This window comes from Zosterops lateralis, assembly GCF_965231275.1.
Source record: "Zosterops lateralis genome assembly, chromosome: 6".
Classification (NCBI taxonomy): domain Eukaryota; kingdom Metazoa; phylum Chordata; class Aves; order Passeriformes; family Zosteropidae; genus Zosterops; species Zosterops lateralis.
In genome coordinates, this window is record NC_139761.1 from 14,448,632 (window position 1) to 14,467,194 (window position 18,563).

Here is an 18,563-nt window from a genome sequence, read left to right on the forward strand (position 1 = left end):
AATGCTCCCAACACAAAATTAGCAGCACCATAACAGTGTTTGCAACCTGCTTCCTTCTGCTCCTCACCAGGACCAGTCCAAGAAGAGCAAAGAAACCTTATACTCCGTTTTGGTGAAGGTTTAAGACAGTAGATCAGCTTTGGAATATGAACAATCTCATTTGCTTAAACCAAAGCACCTTGTTTCTTATCTAAGAGATGTGAACTGCTAGCACATACAAAAGATTATCTTAATTTATGATATGGTGGATAGATTGATTCTCTCAGTTCAGCCTTTTAGCACAGCAGCAACACCAAGGGCACCCTCACAATAAAATGTAAATAATTATGGTTATGGTTTCCAGTTTGGCTAACACTCATACTACAACCCCATAATAGAATAACAATCCCACATAAGTTTACATGCATTCACAAGTATCTCACTCTAGGCTCTCAGCAGGGCAATCCAACCAAGATGGATCCAGCAGCATCCCACCAGAGGAGCAGCCAGCTGGAATTCCTGCCTGGCACAACACACAAGAACACAAAGAGCAGGAATGGGACTGGCAGCTCCACACACCCAATCGTGATCCATAGAAGCCCTGCAGGTGGACACGCACCTGCACAGCCCTGCCGCCTGCCCTATCCTTACCACAGCTCCAGACCCAGCTCCAGACCAGGCAGTTTTGCCTCTTTCTTCACCAAAGATGGCAGGGGCAGGTCCCCATTTTTGCTGTTGGCTGTGCTCAGGAACTTCAGTCGGCCTTCCCAAGGCACGCTCTTGACCACCGTTACCTCTTGGGTCTTCATTTTAGGGCAGAGGAACACAGGAAGAACAAAGAGCTGTAGCAGCTTCCCCCATCCCCTCCCTCACCTCTTGTGACAAGCTGCTCCTCCTGAGAGAAAAAAAGTAACCCTTTCCTCCACAGAACCTGTCACATCCTCCTTCTTGACCAAAGATTCCTCATGGATCCTTCCAGCTGGCACCAGCCCCCCCAGCACTAGCTCAGCACTCACTGGTTGTCACCCCATGCTCCAGTATTATCAGTTGCCTTCTCCTCCTAAGAGCATGAGAAAAGCAGGTGTGAATCTCTCAAGGGAGGCATGGGATTTTCCTCAAAAAAAATGGTTTATCTGTGGCATCCCTTTGGGATTGGAAGCACATGCTCCCTTTTGCCTCTAATTTGAGGGACAGCAGAGGATGATGAGCAGACTGCACAATACTGCCCATCTTCTAAAATGATCCTCCAGAACTCGTTTCTTGGGGAAAATACTCTCAACCAACAACAACATAAAGCTCTTTGTAAGCATCTGAAGTTTATAGTTTAAGTAAATGGTAATTTTTTTTATTGCAGCTGGTTTAACATGGTTGTTTTCATAAATGTAGAACAACTGCTCATGCACACATTGGCTGGAAATGTATGGCTTGCACGGGAATGCAGGCAGAAGTCCCAATTTCCTTCCCCACTGTGGCTTTGTCACACATACTTTATGGAATCACTGTTGCTTTTACTTGCTCAATAACATGTTCCAGTCAGGTAGAGATTGATATAAACAATACTATGTATGTTACGCAAAGGTTAAATCAAGTAATTAAAATCTAATGAGGGAAAGAAAGTAGAGAAAGTAGAAAAACTTCCATGGCATTTAAAAGCAGGAACTCATGCTGGGAGGAAAGATTTGCTGCATAAAGACTACCTGAAGTTCCCTTTATGTTAAATTGCTGGCAGATGTTACTAATATTCAGCTTGTGCAAAAAAACTAGAGAGCTATGAAACAGCAGATTTGAGGAATTTTTTAAAATTGATTTATTTAGTAATCAGACTAAGTTAAATATTGAAGCAGAAAATAATTAAATTTTCTTCATTACCTTTTTGTTTACTGGGTACATTCATTTCAATAGGTCGACACCAATAACCAAAGATTTTAAATTTTTTTTTCTAAACATTGTTTTATATTCAGAATGGCAAAAACTACTTGCGATTGGCCATGAGAAAGTTCGTTTAATCTGAATTTAAATGCTCAGAACAGACCCTCATCGATACTTTAAGCCTTGTGTGATGTGATGTGGCACATGAACAGAAAAATCTTGCACTCACACCTCCCTGCCTTACAGCCACAAGTGAGTGCCCCAAGTGGAACCCCCTCCTACACATGGTCATACAGTGACACCCACAGACCTGCTGTGGTGACCAAGTGAATACACATAACAGACACTGTATTTAATCCTGCTGACCCTGACTGCATCACAACTATACAGCAATCACTGTTATGTTTGGCAAATCCTGTGCAGAATGTTCTAGTATAGTTTCTCCACTGCTTGCTCAAGTGGGCAGGAGAGATTTAGAACCAGAACTTGCATTAAATGTCTCCAGTCTACAGGTTCCAGTCCTGTTCTTGTCTTTCACTGACCATTTATAATTTCTTCTTTTTCCAGAACACATTTTATATCCTGTGTAGTGGAAAATGTCTTAGGCTTCAAATCAAAAGTAGTAATAGTTTCATTAGACATTTAAAATAAAGAGCAACTACTGTAGACAATCAACGTAAAACTGTTTATTTCCAACCATTTGCCTAATTCACATGCAGACTGGTTTATATTAACTAAACTGCATTTAAAAATAGCTTGGTTAGCTTTTAACCTTAGCAGTATTGCCATAGAGCTGAAGCTACACTGGTTAATATAACTTTTTTATTTAGAGAAATGTGGTTAGTTAGGTACTGAACACTTCAGAGACTTTCCACAAATAAATATTTATCTATTCAGTAACCTCTCTGCTGCACTCATCTTACCCACATCAACATTTAATCTGTAAATCCCATGTTTAAAGACTATATTCTCCTGAGCACATGAGTCAGGAGAAAACACTTGGAAACACAACAAATATAAAAAGATAACAAGCAAATAATACAAGATTACAGTAATAACTAAGTATTCTCCTGTACTATTTCAAGCTAGAATACTGAAGCCTCAAACAATTCCCACATTTTAGTACTGACACAGAACTGCCATACACAAAGTATATAAGCAGGGGTAAAAGCTGTTTTGCAAGAGGTAGAAAAGGTTTTATAAAATATTTAGGCACAATTCTTAGCAGTTTTAAAAGCCATCAGAAAGTTACAAAGTAATAATGACCACTATACATGTTTTTGTACAAGTTCTCTTTATTTTTACCCGTTGGAATAAAAGTATATTTCATGCACTCTCATATAATCTTTTTTCTCCTATATTGTTGGAAAACTGTTTTTCTCCTATATTGTATGTGATTACACAGGTTTTACAGGCTCTCAGGAAGTCTCATCACCAGGAGTTAAACAGAAAAACAGATGCACTATTACTTAATGCTTTTTCAAGAGAAGCAAGGGAATGCAAATGCTGTTTGTATAGGTTCATGTATCAAAGAACAGAGAAGCACACATGTAAAATCCATAAAAATATTATTAGTTCTTTTGGTTTACTCCCACCTCAATGAAGAAGAGCGCTTTTAGAAGTGATCTTTTTTAAAACACAGATTTTCACAAATGTTTGCTTTACAGTGCAGTGGTTATACTCAAATTCTCACAATACCCATAAATCAAAATACCAGATCACTACATTTACCATGAGCTAAGAGACATTCACTTAGTGTCAGTTCAAACAGATGCTTTCCTCGACCTAAAGTATGTAAGGCTTTATGGGTAACAAGTTCTCATCAAAGATTTGCTTTACTCCTGTCACAGCATCTTTTTTTTCTTATTTTACTTTTTCTCTTGGTCTTTCTCTGCATCCAGAAGCGCTGAACGGATTCCTAGTTTCTTCAGCTCTTCTACAAGATCTCCATTCTGATGCATCTGGAGGAGTATATCACAGCCACCAACAAATTCACCATTGAGGTACACTTGTGGGATGGTAGGCCAGTTGGAGTAGTTTTTTATTCCTGCATAAGAAAAAAAAATTGTTAGAGGTTTCCCTTCTCTCTTAATAGAATGGTATTTTAAAAGGAATGCATTGCCTCCACCTGACTCTGCCATTGATATTCAAATTTCTTTCCTATAAAGGCAAAAAAATATCTTTGTAACAGGAGCACTATCAGAAAAAACCCTATGTTAGTTAAGTTTGTTTCTCACCCCAACTCAAAGATGTGGGTTGAAAGATATGGAGTCAGCTCCTATACTGACTTTAAGCAGGAACTGGAAAAACACGGCATCTCTTTTTACTCCCAACAAGAAAACATGACTCTTCCAATCAATTACAGAAATGAGAAATATTGAAAAACATTGAGAACTGATTACTTTCTGTTATGTTTCCCAGAGGGACTTTAAAATATACTAAACTCATACAGTTACACTTATTCCTGCAATTTCAACTGCAAGATACATTTGCTCCTGTAGAGGCCTTATGAATTTCAAATTGCTTTATCTTTCAATGCCAGATGTTACAGCTCATGGGAGGGGCACGAAGGCTGAAGAGCCTTTAAAAGTAGTAATTTGACAAAACACAGCTCAAGTCACAATTATGAAGTAGAGAATTAAAGTTTAAAAGTATACTTCACAGAAGGCAAATTTAAGACCACCCAAAAATACAAACTGATCAGCAGATACACACTGAAACCAGCTTGCACTTAGATATCACACAAAAAAATTACACAGAAGAATCTTTGTATCTAATTTGTCACTTTTTAAATGACCCTTCACACAAAGCCATTATTTCTATGGCAGAGAAAATAACTAAAACCTACTGCTGCCTGTTTTTATAACACAACCACAAGCATTTGATTAGATGACAAGTTTTGAATTCAACATTTTTATGTATTTTCAACATGCAGTAACTGGAATTTTTCTGCCAAAGGCATGAAAGCCCATAAAGCAAACTTAAGCCTACAGAGGTACCTTTTCAAAACATCAGAGCCCACTCGCCTTGGAAGCCAACCCCCCACCAACAAATATTAGACCTGAGTAGCTGAGAACACAAGAGAACTTGTTTTCCCCTTAGAAAACATTTTAGTCTCTAGAGACTAAAAGAGCAAAACCCAAAACACTTGAGGTAAAAAAATAAAAAAAAAAAAAATCAGGAAATTATGCTTGCTTTATTGGAGTGTAAACCACTTTCTTTTTTTTAATAAATATGTATATGTGCAAAAATATACAGTGGGATTATTACTTTAATCTATAAAAGATGCAATATAGCTAGTAATTCCCCTTAGCAAAATATGACATGCTTAAAATATCCAATAAAAGAATAGTAACCTAGAAAAAAAGATTGCTGTGACTAAGTGTTCCTAACCACTACTGTCAGCTGAGAGATTTTATTCTGACTTTAGATTTTGTGCATGGACAACCAATGCTTTGTAAGCCCAAAACTAGAAAGTTTAGCATATAAATCAAGGCCAAAGGGAACACATAACCATCTAACCTCCACCATCACCACTTGTAACTTTTTCCTTAGTTTCCAGAACTATTTTAAGCTTTGATGTCAACTTGCACTTAGCAATACTTTTCTAAAATGCTCTTTGGCCTTGGAGTAGTCAAAACTGCTTAAACTGTCCTAAATATCTTTTAACCCATCAAAGTCTCAATGAAAAACTGTGTTCCACAATTAAGGATGACTCTGGCCAAAGAGCCACAGCAGATATGAAATAGGGCTCATTTTTCTTAAGATACTGCAATGCTAAACATGAATTGAGAACCGAGGGCTCTGCGTAACAACCCTACTGCTAACGAGCATTCCAAGGCAATGTTTACATCAATAATTCTTTCACAGAAACATTTTCTTCAAGGACCCAACTGCACACACATACAAGCACTGATAGTACTTTCAAGGACCTATCCAGCTTCAGATAAAAATAAAAATACCATCAGGCTCATGTGCTCTGTGTGCTGCATTTCACATGCTGGACAAGCTGCTTTAAATGCCTCTGTGCTGGGGCTCTCCCAGGTCACAGGCTGAATGCTCCCTGCACTGGCCAAGCCTCCCCTCAGTGCAGTTTCTGACACTGCTGCAGTGGTGTTAAGGCAAGTTACCCTGGGCAACACTTGCTGCATTCAGAGTGCATGTTTGTGATGATTCTTTTGGACATCTCAAGGGATCTCCATCTCCCCCCTCTGCAGACTGGTTCTTTTCTGTACTTCAGAAGCTGCAGCTTCTGCTGTGAACCTGTTTACTCTGGAAAAACACACTCACAGGTCAGGAGTTCAGTCTGATAGCTGTGGTAGCACATTTAAGGTAACTGTGAAACCAGGATTGGTGCAAAGAGCTACTGAAACAGGTACCCAGCACACTCCCAGCCCTCACACTAGCTCCAGCTACCAATTCTCAGCCCCTCATGGCAGCATTAGCACTAATGAAGGACAGGCCACATCAAAGAACTGCCTCAAACAACACTCATTCCTACCATACTTGCTCCAGAAAAGCAACACGTTTTCATGGACATCACAGAATCATGAAGGTTGGAAAAGACCTCTAAGATCATAGAATCCAACTGTTAACTTGGCACCATCATTTACCAGTAAACCATACCCCAAAGTGTCATATCCACATGCCTTTTAAACACTTCCAGGGATGGCGATTCCAACACCTCCCTGTGCAGCCTATTCCAAAGCCTGAGTACCATTAGCACTGATACAAGCTTTACTGAGGGAAGGCTAGCCAAGGGTGGGAGAAAGGCTCAAGAACACCTGCTTGGCAGCATCTCATGCTCAGTTAATGTAGAGACAACAATGAAAATAAACTACCCCAACAGTTTAAACCACCAATTTTCCAGTATGTAATCCCAAACTTCTCTGCCTCAGTGACTGGAACCAGTCTAACAGTGTCCATCAGCTGAGAGTCAACTTAGAGAAACCTGAATTGCCATGGAGCCCAAAAGAGTGCCAAGGACTCTTAAACCAGCTTTGATAAGGAAGGATTTGTGTCAGGGAAGTGTATCTTCAGCTCAAGCTCAGACAGATCACATGAAGATCACCAACAACTTCAGTTTCACAGATCTGAGTTTTTAGGTGAAGAGGCAAGCAGAGGAGTTGTTCTAGCTTCACAGCTTGCCATATTTTAGCACAGGGAACATTTCACCAACTGAACTATAACTAGCTAAAAAAAAAGGTGTTTCAATAGATACAGGCAAGAAGCCAACAAGCAATCCAGACATGCCTGAATTCTCCAACAGCCTGCCTCTACTGCAAATGTATAAGCAGACATATATTCAAAGATTGAAGTTAGGTTCAGATGAACACAAAGCTGGTGGCCAGCCCTCATACAGCAATCTCCTTGCAGATCAGTCTTTTGCTGATGTGATACTTTCACAGCTAAAGGTTCCACTGGCCCCCATGCATGCAGTGCAGATTACATTCACAGAGAGAGCCTAGGAAAGGCTCACATGCTGCAGATCTCACTGTTTGGCACTCGAGGCCAGATCCTGGCCTCCAGGCAGTCACTGCTGAAATACAGTTGGCAACTTAGAGAACTACAACTTTGAGCAGCCCTGTCCTCTCCTCTGCCAGAGACTGCCACACACAGATGCAGGCACATCCTGGCTTTTTAGGGTGCAGTAGGTAATACAGTTGAAGCAGAACAAGAATTCTGCTGCCCTTGAAAACAGCTGTGTGGTTCCCCAACTCTTCACGGCTCTGTTCTTCATGCTGGCTCTGGCACTCAGCTCACAGTGCTGCTACTACAACTTGCAGGCCCAGTGATCCAGTTAATAAGCTGAGCTGGCCCTCTGAACAGTTGGACAGGCATCAAAGCTGGTGCATGGAAAGGAACAGAACAACTTCTTTACGCACCTGAGAACCAGCAGGATATTGTGCAAGGGTACACTCCGTAACTGCATTCTATGTACCTTAGACACTGGGGGGCTGGATCAAGACACTAATTTCAATTTACAGCTCTGGTAGCCAGGAGGGCAATAACCTCTCTCATTACCTAGCACAAGCCTGAGATCATGTGGAGAAAAAATTTAAGTTACACAAAATAAACTACTACCTATTCACATGGTCAAATGCTCCGAGATTATAACTTATAAATGCACTCCCCATTCAGAAGCTCAGAAAAGCCTCCTCAACCAAAAGTGAAATGGTTTGATTCCACGGTTCTGTTTCCTACTTTTTAGTTTATGAGTTGTAAGAAGAGATACAAGTTTGTTCTAGTAAACTGTACAATTAATAAATTTAGTTATGTAAAAAAAGTTTAGAAAATTACCATTATTTGTTCACTTGCAAAGGCAGAGGAAGATGTACTTGAAAAAAACAACCTTCATTAACAAAAGATGTCATTACACAGAAATTCCAGTATTCCAGTATAAGCTTTTACACCATACCAATTATTATAGTTGTGAATTGAAAAGCAAACAAGGACTAGAAAAATCAGCCTTCTGGCTAAGAGCTAATGAAAAACTGAGTTAGTCAGATGACACCAAAAACAAAGAAAGGAGAACAAAGTCACCTGATACATGCCAGCATGTGGCTTTACAGCACATTTTAATGTTTTCTGGGCAAGAACTGTTAATGCCACACACCTACAAAACTAATTACTAAGTAATTAATTACTATGTACTTGTATATATATATTTATTTATTTTTAACTTTCTCAAATAACCACATAGAACCTCAACAGTCAGCTATGCATATTGAAGAGGGAAAGATGAAAAGCATTACCAGAACTGATTACTAGCTTTCCACAACTGGCAACAAAACCTCATAGAGAATAGCTACTACCACTTGTGCAGTAATGGTGAAACTATTACAGAGTATGTCTTGTGCAAATGATTAGCATAAATTTGTACTTTATCAAGAGAATCCCAGCAGGCAGTACCAGCTGGGAACCAAGTAGTATGAGTCCAAGCCATACGTGAAATTCCACCATACTGTTCACAGGGAAGACAAAAGCTGATAAGGAAATATTTCGGGGGTCTGTGTTTCTCTGAATCAGGCAAGGCAGCGTGGCACGAAGAGCCCAACCTCCAAGCATCACCCTGCACACACAGCTGTGCTGTGCTGATAACTCACACCTCCTGAACGCGGGGAGGGTCACAAAAACCAAACCAGGGCGTCTGGGCAGCAACCTCAATGGCACATCTCCGTGATACACTTCTAGTTCTACTAACACCCACACAGAACCACAGAATTAATTAGAATTAGTTAACCTCTGAGATCATCGAGTCCAACCCATGAGTGAACACCATGTGGCACGTCCAGTCTTTCCTTAAACTCCTGCAGGGCCGGTGACTCCAACACCTCCCTGGGCAGCCCATCCCCGTGCCTAATCACCCTTCCTGTGAATAAATTCCTCGTGGTATCGAATTTAAAACTCCCCTGGCACAACTAACGACTGTCCTCTTGTCATGCCGCTTGCTGCCTGAGAGAAAAGGCCGATCCCTACCGGGCTAAACCTCCTTTTGTATTTTGTAGTACGGTAATAAGGTCACCCGTGCCCTGCACCACGGCCCTCCTCCAGCTTTAACACCGCTAAACTCCCCCAGCCGCTCCCCACAGGACATGATCCAGATCCTTCCCCAGCTCCTCTGACCTTCTCCCCTCCGTTAAAAAAGAACAGAGCCCAACCCAGCCCACCCAAGAAAGCAAGAAGAGGCAAGTTACAGGTGGGACAGGCGGGCAGGGGCCGCCCCACAGCGCCCGAGGTCAGGGGCGTTCAGACAAGCCCGAGCTCCCGGCAGCTCCCGGGGGCGCTGCCCACAGGGACCGGCCCGGCTCTGCCCCGCCGGGAGCCGGCCTGGGCTGCACAGGCCCCGGGGAGGCGCACCCAGAGGTGACCCCGGCCCGGCCCGGCGCTGACCTTGGCGGAGGTCGGGGTCCTGCAGCACGTCGTGGGCGCGGTAATCCTCCACGCCGTGCAGCCGCAGGATCTGCACCACGGCGTTGCTGAAGCCGCAGAGCGGCTGCGCCGGGCTGCCCTTCATGAACACCACCACCGGGTGCTCCCGCACCAGCCGCTCCACCGCCTCCCGCGACCCCGAGCCGCCGCCGCCCTCAGCCCCGCCGCTCTCCCCGGCCGCCTGGCTGAGCGGGCGCCCGGCCCGGCCCCGCAGAGCGGCGGCGGCGGCCCCGATCCGCCACCCGGTGCGCACCGCCGCTCTCATCGCCCCGCCGCACCGGCCCGCACCGCCCACCCATTGGCGCACGGCGCGACGGGCCGCCGGAGAGCTTCCCCCGCATAGGCGCAGGGACCAGCCAATCAGCAACCACAGCCAATAGCGCTGAGATACAGCGGGACTTGTCCCGCCCAGCAACCCTGGGGTGGCTTCGCTTTCCTAGTGGAGAGAACGGAGCCGCTGCGGCTGCATTGGGAGATAGACCTGTCAATCCGACGTGGATGGGTTAATTCCGCCCCCTACGCGGACGTGATTGGCCAGGCTGCCCCGGGGGGGGGGGCTTTTCTCGGATGCTCGGGCGGGCGATTGGCGAGAGGCTCTTTCCGCTTCCGGGTAGCGGCCGCACGCGTGAGGTGCCGCTGCTCCTCCTGCCCGGGCCCGGCGCCATCCCCAGGATGGACGGGCCGCTCTGCGCTTCCCACCGCGACCCCACCGTCGGCTCCGCGGGAGGGCCGAGCCCGGGGACCGCTGCTGTGCTCAGTCTCTCCCTACCGGTCTGGGGGCCCTCGAAGACCCCCGGGCCGTGCCGGCGCCGCCGGCCCTCGGGCGGGCTCTGGATTTATCCTGCCGGCCCTTTGGTGGTACAGGCTGTGGTGGAGCCCCCCAGGCCGGGGCTGTCTGAGGGTCAGGGGAAATCCGTGGAGAAGGGGCTGATGGAGCCGCTGCGCTGGAGCGTCTCCGGCTGTGCGGGGCGAAGCCGCGGTGCTGAAGCGGGCCCAGGGCGCCAGTGGCCGCGGGGAGGCCGCTCTCGGGCGGGCAGCGCCGTTCGGTCGGCACCTCCTGTCCCCGTAGGCGGCGGAGGCTGTATGGGGGCAGCTGGCAAAGAGCTGCGTGGGGCTGTCTCCTTCCTGGCTTTGGCCATGTCCGGGGACTGATCTGATTGCCTTCAGTTCCCCGGGTTTGGTTGGTTTTTGATGGGCTAAAGCGGGCGGTTTGTCCCTGAGAAGGCAGCGTGCTTTGCTCGGTCGGGTTTGGTGCTGAGAGGGGAGACCCGGGTGGTTTTGCACGGCCTGACCTGTCACCCGAGCGGCTGCCAGGGGTAGCAGCGGGATGGGAAAATGAGAGCAAGGCTGGGCTGGCCGGCTGCCTGCGCAAAAGGATGGTGCAGTCGGTGCTGGAGGAGGGCAGAGCTGCCTCATGTTAGCCAGAGGAGTGCTGGATTCGGAGCGTGTCCTGCAGACGGCCGTCTGTGCAGCCAGTTTTGCTTGGTCTCCTGGGCAGATGCCGTATGCTTTCCAAGAACTTGGCGCAGAGCGTAGCCATCTCCTAAAGCAGCAGGGCTCATCCTGTAAGTAGAAGAAAATGTTGAATAGTTTTCCTCTTTACTGAAATACAGTCTATCACAAATAACAAGTCACTATGTATTTTGAGTAGCAATTTATAGTGCAGCTGTAGCATCTGGACTTTCGGTATGTTAATGACTATTTGTCTTATTTACATTTTTAAGGAAAAGAACTTTTACCATCCAGTTCTGTTCTTGTGAGAGCTTTGCAAATAAGACCAGCTTGTTTTCAACTTTCAGAAGAGTGCTTGCCTAATTCTTGTATTTAGTGGAATCCGACTGATGCTTGAGTGACGACTTTGTTTTAATTTTTTTGAAGCCACCCTCAACATCGCTTCTGTTGCCTTTTATTTAAGTTTAATAAGAACAGATTCTAAAGGGAATTGTTGCAAATTTGCCCTTTGTCATCCCATATGAATTATGAATAAGAACAGTGTTGCTGCAGTATTTAAAAGCAGATTTATTTATGAGGAAATACTTTCCATGTTTAATCGGACGGCAAAGTTCATATGTTGTGTTGCTCCATGTGTTTTGTGAGTTGGTGTGTTTTGCTTTCAACAAAACATCACAAGCCAGGCTCAGCCATGGTGATCAAGACACAGAGGACTGTTTTCTTTCTGTTATAAGTAGCATAGTGAAGGTTGTGCAGTATGAAAAAAAAAAGTGTCCTGTATGTACTAGATGGAACTGCAGTAATTTATGCAGAGCAAAACTATGTTTTCCTATTTGTTGGACTGTTTCAATATACAAAGCCATAAGAAGCATTAAATGAAATATCCCAAGTGATCTCTTTTTCATTTCGATCAAATATAAATACTCCTGCCACTTTTAATCCTGGGAAGTCAAAGTGGAATTAAATAAAAATTGATTGACAAGAAAGGTATCTTTTTATTCTTAAAGACAACTAAATGTTTTCTTCCAATGAAATGTTGGGCTATGAACAGAATACTGTGGTATTTACCTTCCTGAATTTTGTCCTAGCTATTTCTAAGTAACAAAAAAGACATCAGAGTCAAGTGTCATAAACCCTTGTGAGAATCTATTCTTCCATAAATCATGTAACCATAGGTGTAGTTTAATCCTCTGTAGTCCAAGAGGTGCCCCTGGTTGTTGGTACCCTGGGCATACCAGGCTTGCAGAGAGAGCAGCAGCAGGAGGAAGCCGAGGCAGGGCTGCCAGAGCGCGGCAGCGACATGCGCAATATTCCTCCAACAGATGCCACTCTGTTGCCACGGAGATAATGACTTTTCCCGTGTCATTATTGATCTACCAACAGTAAGAGCAATTTTGCAGTTTGATATTGTTTAGCAAATAGAGTAAAGTCTGCTGAACACTGAAGAAACTGCTATAAAATGCTGGAAAGCTTCTTAGAAGTCTTGTGTACTAGGTTAAATAGAAACACTGAATTTGTACTCACTGTAGTTTTATGAGATCAGCCTATGAGATACTAAGCTTAACAGAATGCTCTTTAATAAAATATTTAGTATGCTGAAATGCTTTTGGATTATGCAATATGCAGCACTCAATTAGAGGAAAAACACTTTTACCTACTGATAATTTGTCCATGTACACTCTAGAAACGGATAATTATGTCACCAGGTCCCATCTTCTTCTGTTAGTCTAAGTGAAACTTCTTGTGTTTTCCAGATAATTTAAATCATCTGTTCAGAAGAAATATTAATGGGATTTCCATGAGACTCCTGACATTTTGCTGATGTTCCTGTTAGAAGACCTATCACCTCATTTTGAAAACACTAATAAAAGCACCAGTATTCAAACTGCAGGGTTTAAATACTCACAGTCAGTCATAAACTGAGTTAACTTCAGGCATTCTGCTGCAAAACAGAATTATGAGCTATAAATTTGTGGTTTGTTCTCACATGGTGTACAAGGGGGTGGACATCCAGGAATGATACTGCCAGCAAAATGGTTTTTATTTGTTTTTAAAAAGGGGAGGGCTAAGTTAGCTAGTGAGAAAGAAAAGTCTCTTTTCAGCTTATCAGAACAGGACACATCTTCATGTTCAAGTCCGATATCTCTGTCATTCTGAGTTGTGATAGTGACTGAAAATGAAGTCCCTTGTTGTGCCCTAACAATTGAACTCTATTTAGGTGGGGGGGCTTTTTGTTTATTGGAGTTTTTAAGTGGGATATCTTCAACTCCAGCTGTTTTTGCATGCCAGGTAAATAATCTCAGTGTACCATCATGATAACATCTGGCAGCACCAACATACCCTCAGTTTTGAGAGCATTATGAATGCTTAAAATGTACTTAGAATTCTGGGCTGCCTAAATTGGGAACACTGAAGACACATCTGTGAAAAGCTCTTGGTTATTATGGAAATGTACTAGTTTTAAAAAGTTGTGCAACAAACAGCAGAAACATAGAAATGCTGTAGGAGTTTTATAGGGAAATAGACATTTTGGAATCTGAACTGTACCTAAGTTCCTATTTTGGATCTAACCTGATAGTCTATAAGCAAGTTTGTTTCTGAACTGGATAGATAATTAAATAGTATCCATGGATTTATGGCATATTCCTAAGAGGGGGTTTGCATTAGCCTTAAAATACAACAGTCCATTTCATAAATGAGAGAGGTGAAGAATATTTACAAAATAAACATTACCTAAGGCAGTTTTTTGATTTAAACTGTGTAAAGATATCATTGGCAGAGAGGGGTCATGATAATCATCCAAGGAGAAATGTCTGGGCCCCACATTTACCAAATAGAATGGAAGATCATGTTCAGGCATGAATGTAGACTTTTAAATGAGGCATTTGTTAGACTTAGTTTATTTCTTAATGACACTGATATCACCGTATGACTCTTCTCACTGAGCTTTGTGAGTTGTGACACTGTCCTGAAGCAAGGCCAAGTAGTATGACCTCTGTAATAGAGGAGCAGATTTATTCTTTGGGATAGGCAAGTTGCTTGCAACTGTTCTGGCATAGGAAAATCTGTTAGATCCTTGTTTCTGATTTGCAGATGGTACTGGTTCTTGAGTCTTTCATTATTATGGAGAAAGCATAATTTTATATGCATCTATTTCCATGCAGAACTGAAAAATACCTCTAATGAGAACACCTTTTGCCTCTTCTCTTCCAGGAGTTAGGAGTGCTAAAATCTTTGATGGGCCTTAGAAAAAAAAGACTGGGCAAGCTCAAGAAAATAATTGATCTGCCAGGTATCAAGTCCTGAGCCATAGAAGGCTAGGCAATGGGATTGCAACCATATGCATGTCCTATTCTTTGCTTCCTGTGTGCTCACTTCTGTCCAGTGTCACAGAAACAGGGTCTTGGTCTCTGGGATGGTAATTTGTACAATTGTAATTTGCTGGAAGTGTCTTGGCCTTTAGTAAGGCTGGGAAAACCCCAGGGCACTCACTGCCTGTAAGAAAGATTCTTGTGCCCCAGTTAAGGTCTGCAGGCACGCTCTGTCACAGCAGCGGTGACAGGGGTGTTTTCATTGGCACAGTTTATTTTAAAAACGTGCAGGTGCAGTGAGGCACAAGAGCACCTGTGATTATCGTGTGTGTCGTGACCACGAGGGGGCCCTGCCAGCTTCGGTCTGGGTGAGCCTGGAGTTACACACTGGTACAAGGGCAGGGCTGATTGCGTGGTGCCTTAGTGGTTACATCCCTTCTTGTTCAGCACTTCTGAATTACCTTACCTCTCCTATATATATACACACATTTTTAATGACAGTATTTTGCCATGTAATTTTGAGGAATCCATCTCGTTACAAAAACTCAGCTTTAATAAATAGCACTGGCCATTTGATCTCCTCTGAGGCAGAAGACAGACAGTACCAAGCATGTCATCACATCTGAGTCTCATCTCTATGAGCTATTTCCTCAAGTAAAAATTCAAGAGTTTTGCACACATCACTGTATTAGTAAAGTAGGAGGAATTGGTATGAAGAATCTTAGTGATAAGGGTCTTTTAATATCTTAAAGAGTTTTTAAGCTTGGTACTACAATATTTCAATAAAGATTCTTTCTCTGCACACCCTTTAGTCTTTCATTTTTTCTAGGAATGTGTGTTTGTGAAATCAGCAGGTGCTTGGAACTTGCTGTGCTTTAAATCCCTGCCTGCTGACCACAGATATTGATGTCATATAAAAGTGTCATGTTAAAAGTGTGCATGAGTACAGTAAGACTATATTCTATCATTTGGTCTGCAGAGTTTTTATGTGATGTGAAGAAAATCAGACCCAAACATGGAGCAGAAACTTAAAATGGAAGAGGAGGAGTGGGTGTGTTGGGCATACTTGAATTTGTAATGTGTATACTCAGAGTTGAAGAACAGAGTCAAAGTATCTCTTGTGGGAGGTAAAAATGCAAATTCTTAAAGGGGGCCCAGAAGCTTGAATTTTTAGATTGCTGCAGTTAATTAAAAACTTGTAAAACCAGAAATAACAATATACAGATGAGGGATTTTGGGGGGGGGGGGGGGGGGGAGGATTGATGTTCTAAAATGTTTTTACTCTGTTTTTGAAGTACAAAAATGTGTATATTTTGAAAATCTGACTTTTCAAAGAATATTTCCATGCTCCATATGCTCCATATAGATACAGTGATTTTCATTACTCTCACTGTGCACATGCAGTGGTTTTATTGCTCATAACTCCATCACGCAAACAGGTTTTTTGGGGGGATAATTATTAACTATGTGCTTTAGAGGGCAAGCAGTTCTTTCACGGGACAGGCAGCTTCTCCACAAATGCAAGCATATGCATCTTTCCTAAATTTCCTTTAAAATAATTGTGTGCTTTCTAATGCTTCCCTTTAAGTTAATTTCTTGCAATTCAATGATTGAAGTTTCCATCCTGCAGTAGTTTAAGTGTTTCCTTTTACTACTTCAGAGTAGCCTTCTTCCCTTGCTAATATCTACTGCAGCTGAGATTGCTCCCCAGCCTGGACATAACTAGTAACTTGCAGGATAAAGAACTTGGCCCTGAAAGTTGAGTGTCATTTAATTGTAGCAGTTCTTGGTCTCCTATAAAGGCCTGCTTTATAATCGGTTTGACTTAATTTTAAACAGACAAACAAAAGCATTTTCAGCCTGGGAAAAAGCTCTGAGTTTCAGAACAATCAGTTTCCTTGTCACAGTGATGCTCAGATCACTCTGAATCATCCTTGGACTCCCTTTCTTATCAGTAGCCCTTTTGGTCTTTTCCATCCTTGCTAGTCCTGGGAGACAGGAGGAGACAAAAGTATGCCCTCACAGCTGCTTTCTGTCACTGTATTTTAGCTTGAGACAATTAGAGTAAGTAGATCTATGCTGTGTTTTATGCTTAACTACTGTGGTGAATGATTTAAGGTCTGTGTGCCATGGAAGGAGGAAAGTAAAACTAAAGACTTCCTAGACCTGACAGTCTTTTAAACACTGGCATACAACAGTTGTTTGGTGCAGCATGTGTTTCCCATCCCTTAAAAGACTAGATCTAAACAAATTGCTCTACAAACCTGTCGTGTCTAGGAAAAGGGAGACTGATAAAGATGAGAGTGTAGCTCCAGACTACTGAGTCTCGGGGAAATTGGTATAACAAAACTGTATTTGTGGTGGGGAGAGAACCAAGGAATAATTTTAATTATGGAATGTCATATATCAACAGTTGTCTTTGCTCTCTCTTCAGAGGACTTCAGAGAATATTTTCTTAAACTAGTTGTTGGCAACTTCTGTAGTTTAAAAAAAACCAAAACATTTGTGGAGAGTAGTAAGGAAGAAAACCTCATCCAGTGGAATTGGACACAGAAGATTTGAAAGGGGTGTTATTTTTCTGCCAAACTTAATGCAACAAAAACATTGGTTGTAGTGTTAAAGTGACAGGGTGTCAGAACTGATCCAGTAGCACATAGTCTCACTTCCCAGTGGAAGTAGTCAGTGTGTGCTCAGGTATGGAGTCAAATTAGACAAAAGGTAGAGTCCAGCATATGCAGCAGGGAGAATGTGAAATGCTGGGTTTAAGTCCATGTGGTCTCTAGGTGAATAAAACACAGGAAGTTAGCCTGGTTTGCCAGTGTGGTCCTTGGCCTAGTGCTCCTGAGGATATTTTGCTTTGGCATGAGCATTTTCAGTTTATAGTTCTTGATTGCTCACTGAGGAAAGAGTTCTTGTGTAGCAACTCCCCCCACCACCCACAACATCTCTCTGTCAAGCAGTGTGCAATGTCTAGTAGCTAGAAAACAACACAAAATTCTGAGAAGCTCCAATATTGAAGCCTGTCATGCTTAAGACATGTCACTGGTATCCTGCACAGAAATGTTACTCTGCCAACAAATGCTGTCCCTCCCACCCTGACTGGTATGTGACTCATTGTTTGAATAACAATTTTGTATTGCTGTACCCAAGCAAACATAAAGGAAAACATCCTAATATCTTGTAATACTAGTTTGTCATCAGTTATGAGCATGAATAAATGGGTGTGTTATGCTAATGAGAGAGAGCAGCTACCCTGCAGCATTTTAAGTGGTTCTCAGATACCCTACAGACATCATGGAAGCCCTCCTGTAGTAAACCATGCCAACACCATTGTTACATTTGTAGCATTTGGTGCTTTCCACCCAGTCTCTTGGGCATTCTGTTCATCACAGGAAATGCCTGAAAATGCTATATATTCACTGACTAAATACTTGCGGTTTGGTTTATAGGCTGGGCTAACTGCTTCTAAAAATATAATCCTTTCTTCCAAAGAAAGAGAGCTAGGGCTGCAATTCTTTCCTTTTCAGAAGCCCCTCCACCCTTCCGCACTGCTTGCAGTCATTCTAACCTCTCCTCTGTCATTTAGGTGTGGTTTGTGGGCAGCTTTTTATTGTTTGGATAATGCACTGAATGCTCATTTACTTAATGCCTGCTGTTTGCCTATGCGTAGGGATTTTTTTAACTCAGCATGTGCAAACTGTTTGAGGGAGTAAAATCAGAGCCATGAAAGCCTCCACATGGGGAAATGCACAAGGGGAGCTTCATTCAAGCAATTTTTAGATACAGTGATGTATTGTCCCCCACCAGCAAGCTTTCTGAATACAGGGGTTTAAAAGGTCTAGGTATGCAAAGTAACTTCTTAGGGGGTGGTTTCCTAAGGAATTAATCACTGTCAGTAACAGTAATTCGTCTACTCACCATGATAACTGAGCCTGCTTTCTTAAGACAAATTCGCGAGTAAGATTTTATATTCTCTGTCATCTACCTATTCTAGACACATTCCTTTGGAATGCAACCCCT

The 18,563-nt window shown here is 42.9% G+C and overlaps 1 protein-coding gene and 1 long non-coding RNA gene across 2 annotated transcripts; one reads left to right on the forward strand and one right to left on the reverse strand.

Moving 5' to 3' along the window:
• Window positions 1-2,514: 2,514 nt before the first annotated feature.
• Window positions 2,515-10,077, reverse strand: GLRX5 (glutaredoxin 5). The gene is made up of 2 exons (XM_083864545.1): window positions 9,742-10,077; window positions 2,515-3,895 (listed from the first exon to the last, which is right to left on the reverse strand). The coding sequence occupies exons 1-2, from the start codon at window positions 10,043-10,045 to the stop codon at window positions 3,717-3,719; spliced, it is 483 nt and encodes a 160-aa protein (XP_083720671.1). The 5' UTR covers window positions 10,046-10,077; the 3' UTR covers window positions 2,515-3,716.
• Window positions 10,078-11,212: 1,135 nt separating this feature from the next.
• Window positions 11,213-13,117, forward strand: LOC310910493. The gene is made up of 2 exons (XR_014590356.1): window positions 11,213-11,345; window positions 12,987-13,117. It is a non-coding gene; the product is annotated as an uncharacterized lncRNA (long non-coding RNA).
• The last annotated feature ends 5,446 nt before the right edge of the window (window positions 13,118-18,563 follow it).